Consider the following 16,644-nt stretch of genomic DNA (forward strand, 5'->3'; position numbering starts at 1 on the left):
CACTCTTATAAATTTCGGTATTTCGCCATCGCCTCCTACCTATGCTGCCATAATCCGACCATGAAAAAAAACCCCGGTCGGTGATAAGGACAAAGCACGGCACTATTTTCTCTTTCCTCTTATAGGAATCGCAATAAGACTATCTTTCTCTATCAAAGAGTGTCAGGCCCTTGCCGGGGCGCAATCGAGCTAATGCAAGAGCCTGACACTCTTTGATAGAGAAAGATAGTCTTATTGCGATTCCTATAAGAGGAAAGATAAAATAGTGCCATGCTTTTTCCTTATTTATTACTAACCGGGTGGCATCATAGGTAGTAGGAGGCGATGGCGCAATACCGAAATTTATAAGAGTGAAAGAGAAAAAATCCTATGCTGCCCAAATTTTATATGAATATTCTTTCTCTTACCCTCGGTCGCTCGGTGGCGCGTCTATAACTACTTGTATATACTATGCCTATGAGCTAATGTAAATCTTACTTGAAAGTGTGAAGTATGGATGGTATAGAAAGGATCGCAATCTCTTATGGCAGAATTGTTGTAAAAGTGACCGCGTTAAGCTTTAAATAATAGTTTCTCATCTCTCCGGTGGCGCTAGTTAGGCTCTGGGACATGAGTAAAACATGAACCATATAAGGCAACAAATAACCCGACCAAATTACGTAGGTTGTTTTTGGTAGTATTTCGGTGTATGGTGGCGCCGCCTAATTACTGTTTTTTGATGGACACTTTTCATACATAGAGATTTGGCTCCTTTATACAGTCTCCATGGGTGTCCATGGCGCGTTGGGCACTAGTTACACCTTTAGGTGTTCTTTGCGTTCAAAAGGTTAAGCGCTCACCGTAGCCTATTGACTCCTGCAGGGCTAGCACATGATTGGCGCGAGAGTATCTCGCCGCGACATAGACCAACCATCCCTCTTTAATTCATAGAGTTGGTAAAAGACGGGTAGTCTATCTCGCGGCGAGATACTGTCGCGCCAATCATGTGCTCGGCCTACTGGGGCTACAAGCGCGTTGCTGACCCTTAACCCTTTGAACGCTTTCTGTCATAAACACAAACATCTCTCAAACGTCAAGCTCAAGGGAGCTAATGTAAATCTTGAGAATGAAGGTCTTTGACGCTGTGGGCACGACGGGCACGACTAGTAACGACGACTTTAGGTGTTATTGGCGTTAAACGTTGAACGAGATCGGAATAAAAAAAATGTCATCATTTTCACATTTTAATATATGACCAAAATTTCATAAAACTAAACTAAACATCACTAAACTCCAATGTTAAGACACTTTGTTAGGACACTATCCAAAACTCCAAAACTATCTATAAACCCGAGGTACCCCATAGCGGCCACGCCAGCGAGTAATGAGAACAGGAAGAAAGACACGAGGAAGTGGACGTTGTCCACCACGCAAGTGTCGTCTGGTATCTGCAAATACAAACAAAAGTTAAGTAATTGCCTCTACAGTAAACGTCACCAATAATCGCATGCTATTTGCGATACATTGCGCCATTTGATCGATCGATTGAATTCGTTGCTCCTACATAGCCAGCAATTATCTAAAATCGCATTTCATTTATTGCAATGCAACGTCTGTTGAAGCCTAAGGCCGCTCGCCCACGGCGGCGACTTTTTGCAGCGATGCTGTCGCGCGTTTACGAAACACGCGACGGCATCGCTACTAACGAGTGTTAGTCGCATTTGCAACGCTACAGAAGCGATACCAACGCGCTACAGCATCGCTACTAACGCGCTACAGCATCGCTACTTACGCGCGTTAGTCGTGCAACGCGCTACAGAAGCGATGCTAATACGCTACTAACGCGTTACAGCATCGCGACTGCAAACGCGCGACCGTGTTTGCATCGGTACAGTTACTGAATCGCTTTTGTATCGCGACAGAACCGCGACGGTATCGCATTAGCATTGAGACAGAAGCGCGACGGTATCGCGTTTGCATAGCGACAGAAGCGCGACGGTATCGCATATGTAACGGGACTTAATCGTGTTATGTGAGCGAGGGCACACAGCTAGCGACCGCATCGCGACTGTATCTATGCGAACGCGCGACAGCATCGCTACAAAAAGTTGCCGTGGGCGAGCGGCCTAAGACATACAAGTATCCTTAATTAATGCGTCATTAGTTGCGTCTATGGCGCCAAGAATATTTAAAATATATGGCGTATGCGTTATAATGACGTATAAATGCTACCTGGGGAGGTTCCCATACTGGTGCCAAAGAGGATATAATAAGATAGAGCGGTACCGTCATAGTAAATTTTGTAACCACTGTAAATTCACTGCCATCTATCAACATACATTAAAACTAAGATTTATTAAAATAAGTTAAAATGTATTTAAATATGGATAAATGATTTTTTTATTTGCATTAATTATTTTTATATGATTTTGACACATGTTCTTTCACTAATATGCGTTAAAATTATAAATAACAAACGAAACCGTCAACGCCCTCTATACGAGAGTGGGCCAAAACTAGTGGCGCCATCTGATCGAGAATCAAATTTTCGTGATTTTCGAGGCACGTTTTTTCCTTAGGCTGTATCCATCTATTACGGAGTTATATCTATCTTTGCTGGTGCTGAGTCAGGCGCTTCTAAAACCGGTATCCAAAGCTTCAATAAAAACCAGAAAAAAAAACTTTTTTCCTTTAGATTCTTAAGCTACGCAGATATCGTCATTTACAAAGGAGTTGGAAAAAACAAATAAAGCCGTCAAAGTTAACTTGGTCATAAGGAATTAGCTGTTAGCTATTTACAATATAAATTTGAGTCTGTATACATAGCAGCTTATGTGACTTGACTTCTAATACAAATGGTAATGGCAAACACGTGTTTTGTTATACTTTCGCTGTTATTACGTTAGGCTTACTGTATCAATGACGTTAGCGTGTGCCTGACATTTTCATATAAATAAGTTTTCGGCAAAAATAGTTATTTGTTATACAAGGGTGCAAAGTTGTATTTTACCCGCGAGTGTGGAATTGAATCCTGAGCGTAGCGAGTGGTTTCAACACACGAGAAGTAAAATACATTTGCACCCGTGAGTAACACAAAACTTTTCCCCTCACTATAGCGAGGAAAGTGCAACATCCACAGGCGTTAGATCATCTTCATCACTGGAATCACAAATTTTTTTACGGCAATACGATATTATAACAGAAAACTCTGGAAGTTGTGTATTTTTACGTATCGGAGTCGGCGAGAAAAATTTTGTTGACAATGTTGACATTTCTGACTATGCGTTTTGAAATTGCATCGACTCAACTTGTGCGTTCAGAATTACATTCAACATCATTTAAAAAAACAAATGTTTCTTATGGAATTTAAGGTTTATGACTTAAAATAGTTAAATAAAGCTAAATTTGGTATTTTTTATTAAATTCTCAAACCATTTATTTAATGATAATTAATATCGAACGAACCATTATTATGAGCGTTTTACGTTTTGTTATCTGTCAAAAGCTACTTAAACACGCTCCATCCAAGGTCAAATTACTTTCCCCACTAGTGGATAAAATGCGTTTTTCCCCGCTTGTTTTAAAGGATAAAAGACGGCTTTCCGAGCTAGTGAGGGGAAAAATAATTTTTGGTACAAGCTTTTATCGCTGACTGTACTTTTTTTCTACAGTCGACTAATACTCATCGAGACAATTCTAAAAACCCCAACCACAATAAGGTTTCGTTGCTTTATCACAGAGTTCCTATGACCACCTCCTGTCTCCATCATCAGATCAGCTCCATGGTACCATTGCATTGTCACCCGACTTAAACACGTATACAAATTTTCAGTTTCATTGAAGTTATTTCAGTGGGTCAAATTTAACTTGCAAGATTTGACCCGTACATACATACATAGGTACTATGTACATACAATGCAACTAAAGAAAAATCGGCTCAGTGTGAGTCGGACTCGCGCGCGAAGGGTTTTGTACCATTACGCAAAAAACGGCAAAAAAATCACGTTTGTTGTATGGGAGCCCCACTTAAATATTTATTTTATTCTATTTTTAGTATTTGTTGTTATAGCGGCAACAGAAATACTAATACTACATTATCTGAAAATTTCAACTGTAGCTATCACGGTTCATGAGATACAGCCGGTTCATGAGTGACAGACAGACAGACGGACAGAGGAGTCTTAGTAATAGGGTCCCGTTTTTACCCTTTGGGTACGGAACCCTACAAAGTGTATTGTAGTCAGTACCTGGTAGTCGTTAGCAGCAGCTTCCTCCTCCGCATCCGGGACAGCCGCCGGTCGTAGGACAACACCCGTAAGAGTAAAGGCAATACCCTCCGCCCTGGGGTCCTCCCACGAAACCTCCATAATACACGGGCATCCCGTATATCCTTCACGACCTGCTAAAATTATTAAAATTAAAAAAAAATGTATTAGAATCAGGACATTAAGCAGTGCGATTTTTGATCTCGTTACTCTATTTTTTTCGGAAATTAAGTAATGCCGATGGTGATGACAGAACAGCAGAATATTTTAAAAATTCTATGATAAATTAAAATGCCAGTTACATTTTAATTAGAATCTATGATAAACCTCTTTCCACTTACAACGACTTCATTGCTTGCACACGGCACATATAGCTGGAGTTACTCGCGTATGCGTATGATGCTTTCGATCTACCGTCGTTTTATACCATTTTTATACCATAGACATAGTATATACAAGTAGTTATAGACGCGCCACCGAGCGACCGGTGGTAAGAGAAAGAATATTCATATAAAATGTATACTACGCAATTTATCCGGTTTGCATGTCCAATGTCTTTTCTCTTTCCCTCTTATAAATTTCGGTATTTCGCCATAGCCTCCTTGCTATTATGCCTACCATACCGTGCCATAACCCGACCATGAAAAAATGCCCGGTCGGTGATAAAGACAAAGCATGGCACTATTTTCTCTTTCCTCTTATAGGAATCGCAATAAGACTTTCTTTCTCTATCAAAGAGTGTCAGGCCCTTGATTTGTACTCAGTTTCTATAAATTTCAATTTTTTGAAATTTATAGATCCCTTAAAATGTTAAAAACAAGCATTTATAATTTGTGGCAACCATACAGTACTTTAATATCGATATTGATTCCAGAGTTTTTGGTACTTGTTGCATCTCTAGTAAATGTCAGCGTATTTTTTTTATTTGTAGTCTGTGGTAGCAATTTATTTAGCACCCCACTGACATTTAATCTTACTGAAGAAGAGGCAGTATGGCCTATGGTCTTAGCCTGTCCAGAAGGACGAATAAAAAAAAAAAAATTTAGCACCCCACGCACTGTAGGTGTGGCTGTACCTGTCAAATGTGATTCGAAAACCCAACGGACAAACCAAACGTTTATAAAAGTTTAGTGTTTAAATTTGTTTTTGAGTCTGCAATCATGAGTTGCAGAGCGAATTCTACGTCAAAATCAATAAAATTCCAACCGTTGCCCATGGCGGCATTGATTGCTAATTTGAAGACGCTGTCCGCGACGTTAGACAGACGCGACTCGCTCGATTCTTCGGACGACAGCAGTAGTTCATTTGATGGGTACTCAAAGAAGACCCAATCAAAGACAGTACCCAAGGATTCTAAGAGTAGTGTTAAAGTTCCTTTGTCTGAGAATCGCAGCGTAGTGAAAGCCCCTGACGAGAAAAAGATAGAAAGTACGCCGAGTCAAGCGGAGACAGCTGGTAACAACGAGAACGTCTCTCGGTCTGGCAAGGCGTACAGGTTCCCTGGGGTGGAAGTGCTGCCTACCATCGAGGCATCCACCTCGCAGCCTGGGACTGTAGAAAACCTTCAGAATGCTCAAACACATGTTGAGAAGAAAGAAAGTGCCCGGTGTAAGTGATATGTTTTTAGTTTTAAACTCCGTTATATCTCTTCTGTTGGGCTCATGATATAAATAGAGAATATCTACGCTAGCTTTGCACCAACATGAATAAAATAGAATATAATAGAATTTCATTTAATCAAGTAGGATTTTACAACATAATAAACAGAACAGAAACACAATACGTTAATGTTTTTGAACAGAATAAAGTGAGGGTTTCATTATATACATCATATTTTCATAGAAATTTGACATTATTTGTATACTATTGGTTTATTTATTTATGCAACTGCAACTTACAGCTAGCAATAATAGGGGCAGGGGTGTAGCTAGAGGAAATGGCGCCCGGGGCAGGCACCAAATTTGTGCCAACCCAAACGTAGCCTGTAGACCCCCGAACTAACCAATTTTATATTTTTCGCCCGTTTTGGCACCCCCCTTGGACGGCGCCCGGGGCACGTGCCCCCCCCAGCCAGCAATAGGGGATATTACTGCAATGTTCTGCCACCAGAGTGCATCGCTAGCCCGTTTAGTAAACCATAGAGTAACTTATACATACTGTGCCTTTAACCATTTCTTGACAAGTTTTTAGATATAATAAAATATGACATTGATGCATCGAGGCGGTTTGTTTACTGAGGACCTACCGGGAAACGCGAATCCTCTTTCCATCCTCCGAATATGCAAGAGTGACAGAGATGTTAAATAATGAAATTTCGATTTTCTTGTTTCGCGATAGACCGTCAGATTGTGGTAATGGCGCCCTCTGTGCAGAGTTTCGCGTAATATTCCCTATTCCATAAACCTGATTCTGATCTGGTATGAATCCAATTTTAATGATTTTGTTTAAGTTGCAATCATATTCATGCTATACCAATATTTTTTTACCATTTAATAAACACTTAATTTTAAATTAGGCTTATAATTACCTCCAGTTTACCCTTGAATAATTTTATACCAATATTAATATGACACTTTTTACCTTAACAGGTCTTTTCCCAGAACCAGCCAGAGACCCACCTCCTCCAATGGCACCACCCACACCAAGGAAGGTCTCCGCGTTCCACCCAAAAATATACCCACCCACTGAAGACTTACCTGACTCTCACTCATCGTCCACACATCTACCGACGCAGATACAACCTATCCTACCGGGACAGTCTGTGCCAGCGACACTGTTTGTGCCTGCGACACCATCACAGCCCGCAGGCCCGAAAAACTTTAGCAAAATACAGTTCAAGACAATTAACATAAAGGGAAAGAAGTATATGGTAATTAGGAAACTTGGTATGGGAGCGTCCAGTGAGGTGTTTAAGGTAAGTTCAAATAGGAATGTTGCTTCATGTATCTCTCTCTCTCTCTCTCTCTTTAGCCCTTTTCTACCCTTCAGGTGTAGGCTTCCTTCATTTTGCGCCATTATTCGTCACAGTTCTGTGCGACTTGGAGCCACTGCTTCCCCGCAGTCCTCTTGATGTCGTCGTCCCAACGCACCTGGGGTCTACTTTGAGGACGCTCTTCTCTCCATGGTCGCCAGTGTCGCCACTCGAGTAGTCGTTTACTCCAGGGATCGGTCTTTCGTGCTATATGACCAGCCCATTCCAACTTCAAACTGGCTACGCGTTTTATAACGCTCCATGTTCTTTATATATAAACCTAAAGTGTTGCGAGGCAGGACCTTCAAATATGGAACATAAATAATTTCTTTAAATGTTGTGAGGCTCCGCAGGAAAGGGTTTTTACGAAATGTTTACGTGACTTGTTAAATAAACATGTTTATTTAATGCTTTGTATTGTGTTTCAATATGCAAATAAGTTATAATATTGCCTACATCGTTAATCCATACGTATAAAAAAATAAAAAAAAAATAATTTAAAATACAAATTATGTACATTTAAACATTACATTGTATATAATATTATCTAGTAGCTCTCATTTGTAGCGTATCTTCTCAAGTATTTAAGGGGCATTCCAGGAGAGTGCTTTTGCCTTGTATGGCAGCTACCTCAATCAAATGTGGAATGCTCGAGAATATACTCTCATTTTGTTAGCCAAGTTATGAAATATTACCAGATCTAATATAGCTTTTTCAGCCTTTTCAGCAGTAATAAAATAATGACGTGTCTTAAGCGACATTATTGTGGAATGTTTCTTATACCTGTTAATAGTAGTCAGTCAATTTTAGACTAAGAACTTATTAAAATTATACATTTTGTGTCAGGTATTAGAAATCACCACATCAAACGAGTACGCAGTGAAAGTCGTGGATCTAGCGACGGAGCGCGAGATGGCGCGAGGTTACCTGAACGAGGTGAAGCTGCTGCGAGATCTGCAGAAGAATGACCGAGTTATCAAGTTATATGACTAGTGAGTATGATACATGCAGTCATTGCAGTTGACAGATCTGCCTTTGATTTTACTATTACATTTATAAGTACTCTTTTGTACTTAGAAAATCACGTTTTTAATTATTTCTTGTGAAAGTTTCATTTATCTTGCCGTGTTAGTAGTGTGGGTCAAATTTTCGAAGCTAGATTAGAAACACTTTCTAATGTTCGAGTGGGTCCAACTTTGGTATTTTATAGCTAGCTTTGAGCTGATTTTCTGATGAAGACTAAAGGACCATAGGAACTATGTGATAGAACAACGTAACCTCTTAGGTTTGTCAGAATTGTCTCAATGAGTAAGATATGACTGTTGAAAGCTGGCGCTCTTGGTTCGGCGATAAAGGCTTGGGTTAAATAGTAGATTGTTAACCAAGGGATGAAAGGTACTCAGTAGTTTGGCGCACGAGCGCAGTGAGAGCGCTAATAGTCCGAGGGTGAAATGATGCCTTTCACCCGAGTTAAACACTCTACTTTTCATTTTGAATACGAAGAAAGTAAAATGCATGTTTATTTGACGTATCGTTATTTATGGAGTTGGGGAGTTAAATATCAGAATGGAACATGTGTAACAAATCCATTTAAAACCCAATTGTTTATCGTACAAAAATGAAAAAAATCGTACTTGGAAAGTAAAATGCTCTAGTGCAGAAACGTATCACTTTCTGCACACTTTTAAGAACAACAATGACCCTCTTTCAGAGAATGAGAAATTAAAAATTAATTTATTGACAAAAATGTTCATACATTTCAGTGAATACGATCGTGATAACAAATTCCTTCGGCTGGTGATGGAGGCGGGAGAGACGGACCTGGCGTGCTTCATGTGCACGCACCGCGACGGCGCGCCGCCCGCCCTCGTGCTGCACTATTGGGAGGAGATGCTGCGCGCCGTGCAGCAGATACACCAGCACGGTATGACCACTGTGCTGTAAAGCTTTTGTTTCATACGGGCTTTGAACGTGCCCTAACTGACAGCGCGGCTGTCATCGAAGCGAGCCAAAAAGATGGCTTCCCGCCAACGACGAGTAGCATCGGTCTCGGCATTGTTGTATACCCAGTATCAAAAATAAATCGTTTACTCAAAGCCAAAGATAGATATGACTCCGTAATAGATGGATACAGTCTAAGGAAAAAACGTGCCTCGAAAATCAAGAAAATTTGATTCTCGTTCAGAGGGCGCTACTAGCTTTGGCCTACTGTCGTATAAGATGGCGTTGACGGTTTCGTTTGTTATTTAACAATTTTAACGCATATCAGTGAAAGAACATGGGTCAAAATCTAAAAAATAATTAATGCAAATAAAAAAAAATCATTTATCTATATTTAAATACATTTTATCGTATTTTTATAAATCTTCATTTTTAGTTTTAAAGTGTGTCGACAGATGGCAGTGAATTTACTGGGGTTACAAAATTTACTACGACAGTACCGCTCTAGTATAATTTACTCTATGCTCAAAGCCTAGCGTTTTACTGTTATTAATATATTAGCGGACGCAAAAAGACGACCGTCTTTACGGTGACGACATGTGGAAAGTTCCACGTCGTCATACCACGGCCACCAACGTCAAACGAAACTTATCCAGAAGAGAAAAAGGACGGAGAATGAATTATCATCAGAAGAGAATAGTAATCGTAGTGCAGAAGATCATTTATTCAAATCTCGTGGTACAGAAGGTGCATTTGAGATTTTAGTCTGGCTTCACTGCTATCAAATAAAACGTTCACGAAACTATCGACACCGTCAAGACGGCCGTCATGCAAATGGCGGAACCGCTTGTTGACGTTACGGTGTCAATCACCGCCCTCTAGGAAACCGCGCCATTTTGTTTACATAGACAACGTTCTAGTGACGTCATTCACTGGTGTATTACGGCACCGCTTTCCTAGGAAACCAGAGCTTAACAGAGTTTGTGGTGAGGCAAGTCGTCGGTACATTCACGAGGTCATCGACGATTGTCCTCTGACTAAAGTTTGCCACCACACAGTTTCTGCCCTTGGTTGCATGAGATGTTAAAGGCAACCATGTCACGTTTCGCACAATCTTTAAAGTGCCCCCGCCCGCCCGACTGGTCTTTTTGCCTCTGCAACCTGTCCTAGATGGATATTAGATTAGATTTTTATCAAGAGCTAGAAACTCCTTAGCTTAGCTTAGTGGCTCCTGTGATGTTGCTTACGTCCATGGGCGACGATGACTGCTTCCCATCAGGCGGCTCGTCTGCTCGTTTGCTGACTATCACATAATAAAAAAAACACGGAATTTGCGGTAGGGTACATTAAGTCTTCTAAACAGTTCCATCTGTCCACAGGAGTAGTTCACGCAGATCTAAAACCGGCCAACTTCCTCCTAGTATCCGGCAGGCTGAAGCTGATCGACTTCGGTATAGCGTCGGCCGTGTCCAGCGACGCCACCAGTGTGGTCCGCTCCTGCGGGAAGGGCACGTTCTCATACATCAGCCCCGAGGCGCTGGGCGGAGACGGCAAGCATCCCTTCAAGGTGGGTGTTGACTCTTTCGTATTGTAAAGGAACTACACTACCGCTCAGTATTTAGGCCCCCGCAATTTTAACCATACATATACAAAAAATATTTTCAAAATCAAACTGTTCGATCGCAGGCAAATGACTCTTACATGTTGGATTGAATTTTTTTTTAGGTAAATATGTTAAGCCTAAAATTGTTGCCGAAGATATCCTTTTTTAAATTTCGAGTTGCTTTATGCAACGATTTAAAAAACTCTTATGTATACTCTTATGTCTGTGTGTGTGTGTGTGTGTGTGTGTGTGTGTCTTATGTATGTGTGTTTTGTACTGGAAAACGATTTATGGATTTTTTTACGCTTGCCATTTGGTAAATAGGCAATGTACACGAATACTCTGCACATCATTTTGAAGCTCGATATGTCTGTTAAATTAAAAAAGTAAACTCCACAAAAAACTGTTACCCGACTGCGACTTAGCGGTATAATTCTGAAAGTCGATTTTGTATACAATTGTATGGAAAACATTTCGACTGCCTAAATAGTTATGAGCGGTAGTGTATAAAAGCGATGTTTCTTATAACACACAACAGGGTTAACCCTTGAAGTACCCGCTACCTCCACCAATGAACATCTGCCAGATGCTTGAATCCAGTAAAACAGAGAGTATAACAAACCATGTGTCAAATTTTGTTGCTCTCATTATCATGATGTACCATTTTCCGGGGCTAGATATATTAACCATTATATGCACAGTGATGGATGCAGCTTACAAAACACACATCTAATTTTATACATTATTAGATAAAATTTATTTGTTCCTATATATTATTTCAAAAGTAAAACTAATCCGTTTACGATTTTTAATTTAAATTTACGCAGTATTTTTATTTATAAAAAATACATTTGTTTTAATAGAAAATGTCGAAAAAAATTGAAAAAAATCCAGAATTTGAAGATTTTTAGTATGTGATTTTGGACGTTTTTTTCGGGGTTTGTAACTATTTTATATTTAAAAACTTTATCGATAACACAAATAGTGTACCTTTCTGATGGTAGATTTTTCGTATATCTCTTACTGAAAATGATATATGTATTTACATAAATTTGATTTAGCCTATGCAACTTCTATCACTGACTTTTCATTGTAAATCGATGTTACATTTTTTTACAATTTTTCCCATAATCAGCAAACAATTACGTAACACATATATTAATTTCGGGCAAAAAGAAAAAAAAAACATGCATTTAAGGGTTAAGCCTGACTTTCACAGGAACTATTTTGCTCATACTATACAGAGCTGTCCCCCCATACATGAGAATAAACGGCGCCCTCTTGACAATGATCATATAGGTCTACATCCTCCCAAGAATACCGAAAATTCTCCTCACGTGTGAAAGTCAAAAACCGACATTGGCAAATTCACCCTGTGAAAAATTGCCGGGAGTAAAAACCAGATAGGAAAAAAAAAATTATCATATATTACTGGTCAGGCTTTAAGTCTATTAGTTTTATTAGTCACTCCACATTTTAACTATTATTGAACCTAAATATCTTCTACAAACACAACTGAGATAATATTTATTTTCTTTAGGTGTCGTTTTACTCCGATGTGTGGTCACTAGGCTGCATCCTATACAGCCTTATATATGGCCGCACGCCCTTCGCGCACCTCACCGCCATCATGAAACTTGTCACCATCAGGGACCCTAACCATATCATCGCGTACCCGCCAGTCGACCGTAAGTATATACAATATTATTTTCCTCTTTTTTGCCACGAATAAACGCTATCTATCTATCTATCTATCTATTATATATATATATATATTTCAGATGAAAATGTGCATGAACTTCATTGCTACTGGCTAGCTGCGCTTATTCTTTAGTTTAGTGGCAAACGTCAAACGCAAAAAATGGCGGACACCTCGCGGACACAATTTGTTCTCGACAGCTTGTCTATACCACATAAATAAATATACCATAGAAGACGCAAATGCATCTACTTCGCGTGTCCGAACCCCGACCAAGCGTCGAGGTTTACCGTCGCTCTTTACAGTCCACGCCGCCGGTTGTTGCAGCCGGACGTCCGTGAAAACTTGAAAAAATGCTTCGTTGTATAATAATTAACTGCAACAGCCCAAAAATTGCGAGCACCCAAAGGCAAGAACATATTTCCTATCACAAATAAGTAATTTTAAAATTATATTATGCGTAAATTTTGTATGAAAAAGTCGGCGCGCTTGGTTACAATACAAATTGTTGTATTTGCGTCATCTAGCGTATATATTAAATCTGTGGTCTATACATATATGTCAGTGACTGTACGTCCATTTTCGCAGACCTACCCCCATCCCTCATCACAGCGCTCCAAAGCTGCCTTCGCTATGCCGCCCACAGCCGTCCCACCGTCACACAGCTCCTACAAATGAGACACCTCCAATACAACACGAGGGCTTTACCCAAGGCGTTACTAGACAAGTTGAGACATGGCGTGACACAGGAGGAGTTCGCGTTGCTACAGAAGGCTAATGTGTATGAGGAGTGAAGCGTTTTGGTTAGTTTTGTCTCGTACTTGTATATACTATGGCTATGTCCGGCGGACTTAAAGTCAGTGGGCCCCTATATAAAAATATTAAAGAGAATTCAATTCAATTTATTCAATTATCCCAGAAATTTGCGAAGTAGCTAAGCGATAGTTAATATTGTACTGTCCAATATCTTGTTTCAATGTGCATTGCGTCTCACTCTCTCACTGAGCAAAATGTGAGAAGCAAATACACAATGGACCAAGATATTGGACGGGTTTAATACCACCCTAAGCACAAAATAAATTATAGTACTACCGTGCTACGTACAGAAAGGAAACTTCCTACAAAACCAAAGTTTGACAGAGGTTCAGGGTCGAATCATGCTGTCCCTTTCTAATATATGGCACTAGCCCTTTCGGCTATTTAGGGTTGTCAAGTTCAAGTCATTATCTTATCTGTGGCCAACCCTAATAATTGATTGGAGCAATCCTGAGCCGAACGGAGCCGAGTTTGACCGAAGCGAGGAGTTTCGCACCCCTGCCCTAATGCTAACTGCGTCGGCTCGGCATTCTATTGTAAAATTCTAGTATAACCTCTTCACTTTTTGCTCTCAACTTTGTATGTAGTATAAATATATGATTTTTGATATTTAAAATTATTTATTTCTAGAGATAATTTATAGATTTAGGGGTTAGGCTGAACATCCACTATAGATGTGCGAGGTAGCAAAGCACACAATAAAAAGTTGCTCCGCCACGCTATCTCACACAACTGTAGTGTTAAGACCAGAGCGCACCGGCTGCGTATGTTGGGGCCTTGCACACCGTGTGCCGTCTCTCATAAGGATCTTTACTTTACAACGCGCGCATCCGGTGTGCTTAAATGCGCGTGTCTTTTTTTATCAATTTGTACAGTTGGTTTGGTGTCAAAAATGAGTAATTGGTGTCAACTTTGCGCGTACAATTGATGCGTGACACTTTCAATGGCAAGTGCGTCAAGTGACCTCACACTAGCGTCGGCGTCTAGTCAACTGTATGGCCGCTGCTCGACGCAACGTTGGCGCAACTGCGCAGCGACGCCGACGACACACGCTGACTAGACGCCGACGCTCATGAGCTAGCGTTTTGTGTGTGTGGGGCCTGAGTGGACGCTCTAGTTGGGCGTGCATTGGGGCGCGGCGTGCGGCGTGCATGTTAAACAAATGCAATCGTATAGGAGCGGCCTTAGTGCACGTGCACGCTGCTCACATCACTTGTGAGCCCGACGACACGCTGCACGCCGAGCCGAGCGAGCGTCCACTCGGGCCTCACACTTAGGGTTGGTTGCACCAAACTGTTTGTCAGCGTTAAAGAGTTCGCTAAATTTTATTGTATGGAAAGCTTTATAGTAAACCGCGGCGGCGCACCGGGTGATGTTGATCAGTCTGTTAAGTGCGGATGGTGCAACTGGCACTTAATGTAAAGTAAAGTAACCCATTGTACAAATAATTCACTACATAGTATAAAACAAAGTCTCTTTCGTGCTGTCTGTCTGTCCCTATGTAATGTATGCTTAGGGTATGCGCGCACGAGCAACTTTTGTCTCCGCGACTATTCTGTCTGTCACATCAAGTCTATGGGTTAACGTAGCGACGCAACTCCCGGGAGACTTTTCTCCGCGGGTTCGGACAAGCCTCCACGCAAATGTCTCCTTCCCTATTGGTTTTAATTTTGAATGCTAGCGTGCGCATGGGCGACAAATAGGTCGCCGGCCGGCCAGTTGCCAACTTGCCACTCGACCGCCGCGGCGGGAGCTTGTACGTGTACGGATACGCGCACGCATTCAATACGAAGTAAAATGCCGGTCGTAGAAGATGATATCGACAAGTAGTCTAATTGAAGAAGTGGAAGGGAGACCACTACTATACAATAAAACATTAAAGACATAGTCTGAAATTTTCCAAAAGTCAGCCGATCGCTCCATAATGGATGCACCCATTATTGTTTTTTTTTTCGACCACAGCCGTCTCTTCAAAATCCATGTTGATGACTGCGTAGAAAAAAGTCGTGTTGCTCTCGTGCGCGCATCACGGCGAGAAGGCGATTAATTTGTCGAAAGAGACAAATAAATCGCCTTGCGACTAAGTTGCTCGTGCACGCTAACCCTTAGATCTTTAAAACTACGCAACGGATTTCGATGCGGTTTTTTAATACATAGAGTATGATGATTCAGGAGGAAGGTTTATATGTATAATACATCAGCATTGCACCCGTGCGAAGCCGGGGCGGGTCGCTAGTAGATGTAAAAATTAGTGAATAAGTCTGCATGTATATATAGGTTACGCAATAAGTTTATTGTACCTACTTATGTTAAATAAACATCTTTTTCATTTCATTTAAAAGGACAAAATCAAATCGAATAAAGAAGGTTCTAAATTCAAAACTGCAAAGATGGCTCTGGGACTTAGTGCCACTTGCACCATCCCACTAACCCGGGGTTAACCGATTAAACCGTTAACCCAGTGTCAAATTGTACTGGTAACCATGGTAACTCCAGGTTTAGTGAATGGTGCAAATGGGCCTTAGGAGGATATATGTAGACCCATATAGGGAATGATGTTTATATATTTCAGTTTGATATTAACTCAAAATATTGTCTGTTATTATTATTGTAGATCTTCTTTGTCCGTCCCTGCTCCCGTTATCTGGGGTCGGGTCTCCTCACATTTCTGCGCCAGGCCTGTATGTACGCCAGGCCTGTATGTACGCCAGGCCTGTCTGTGCGCCAGGCCTGTCTGGTAATGCCTATAAATAAAATTGTACTAACAAAATGCCTATAAATAAAATTGTACTAACAGAATGCCTATTTAAATTAATTGAATTTTTAAAACTCAAAAATTTTTTTACCAAATAAAATTTTATACTCCAACAATATTCTTTATATCTTCTCCTTTTCCAAAATATCGGATAAAATATATGTATTGAATTGCCATAATTACTGTGTAGTTTACAGTCGGCATCAGATATATCGGAGCGGCCGAGGTGCTCAAAAATATCTAAACACTCACTCTAGGACCTTGACAATAGAGGCGTGTTCACATATTTGTGAGCACCTTGGCCGCTCCGATATATCTGATGATGGTGGCGACTGTACAATATAATGAATCGAACGAGCGAGCGAAGCGAAGTGAAGTTCTTACATTCAACTTGGAATACGGCCGGCTAGGGGCACGTCCCGCCATTTCGATGTTTTTAAGCTGAACTATCTATGAACTATTACGTCGGAGGTAAATTTTAAACTTATTTTACGCGATTAAGTCCCATCGCTGTGAATAATAATGAGTAAAAATCGTGAAAATTTAAATCAGTGCTATTAGAGGATAGTTTTATGAACAATAACTTGAGTATAAAAAATAATTAAATCTATTTAT

General features: G+C 40.5%; 1 protein-coding gene across 1 annotated transcript; it reads left to right on the top strand.

Moving 5' to 3' along the window:
* The first annotated feature begins 5,270 nt into the window (after nucleotides 1–5,270).
* LOC134754611 (dual specificity protein kinase TTK) lies at nucleotides 5,271–16,125 on the top strand. Its single transcript, XM_063690930.1, has 7 exons — nucleotides 5,271–5,852; nucleotides 6,833–7,158; nucleotides 8,062–8,207; nucleotides 8,979–9,139; nucleotides 10,536–10,723; nucleotides 12,300–12,447; nucleotides 13,047–16,125. Exons 1-7 carry the CDS (start codon nucleotides 5,405–5,407, stop codon nucleotides 13,250–13,252), a joined length of 1,623 nt encoding a protein of 540 aa, XP_063547000.1. The 5' UTR covers nucleotides 5,271–5,404; the 3' UTR covers nucleotides 13,253–16,125.
* Nucleotides 16,126–16,644: the final 519 nt, after the last annotated feature.

Source organism: Cydia strobilella, chromosome Z (assembly GCF_947568885.1).
Source record: "Cydia strobilella chromosome Z, ilCydStro3.1, whole genome shotgun sequence".
Taxonomy (NCBI): Eukaryota; Metazoa; Arthropoda; class Insecta; order Lepidoptera; family Tortricidae; genus Cydia; species Cydia strobilella.

Excerpts from the sequence above, each read along its gene's own strand:
- LOC134754611 (XM_063690930.1), top strand. The coding sequence starts at position 5,405 with ATGAGTTGCAGAGCGAATTCTACGTCAAAATCAATAAAATTCCAACCG. Across the intron at positions 9,140-10,535 it reads GCAGCAGATACACCAGCACG|GAGTAGTTCACGCAGATCTA; the intron begins GTATGACCACTG and ends ATCTGTCCACAG. Across the intron at positions 10,724-12,299 it reads ACGGCAAGCATCCCTTCAAG|GTGTCGTTTTACTCCGATGT; the intron begins GTGGGTGTTGAC and ends TATTTTCTTTAG.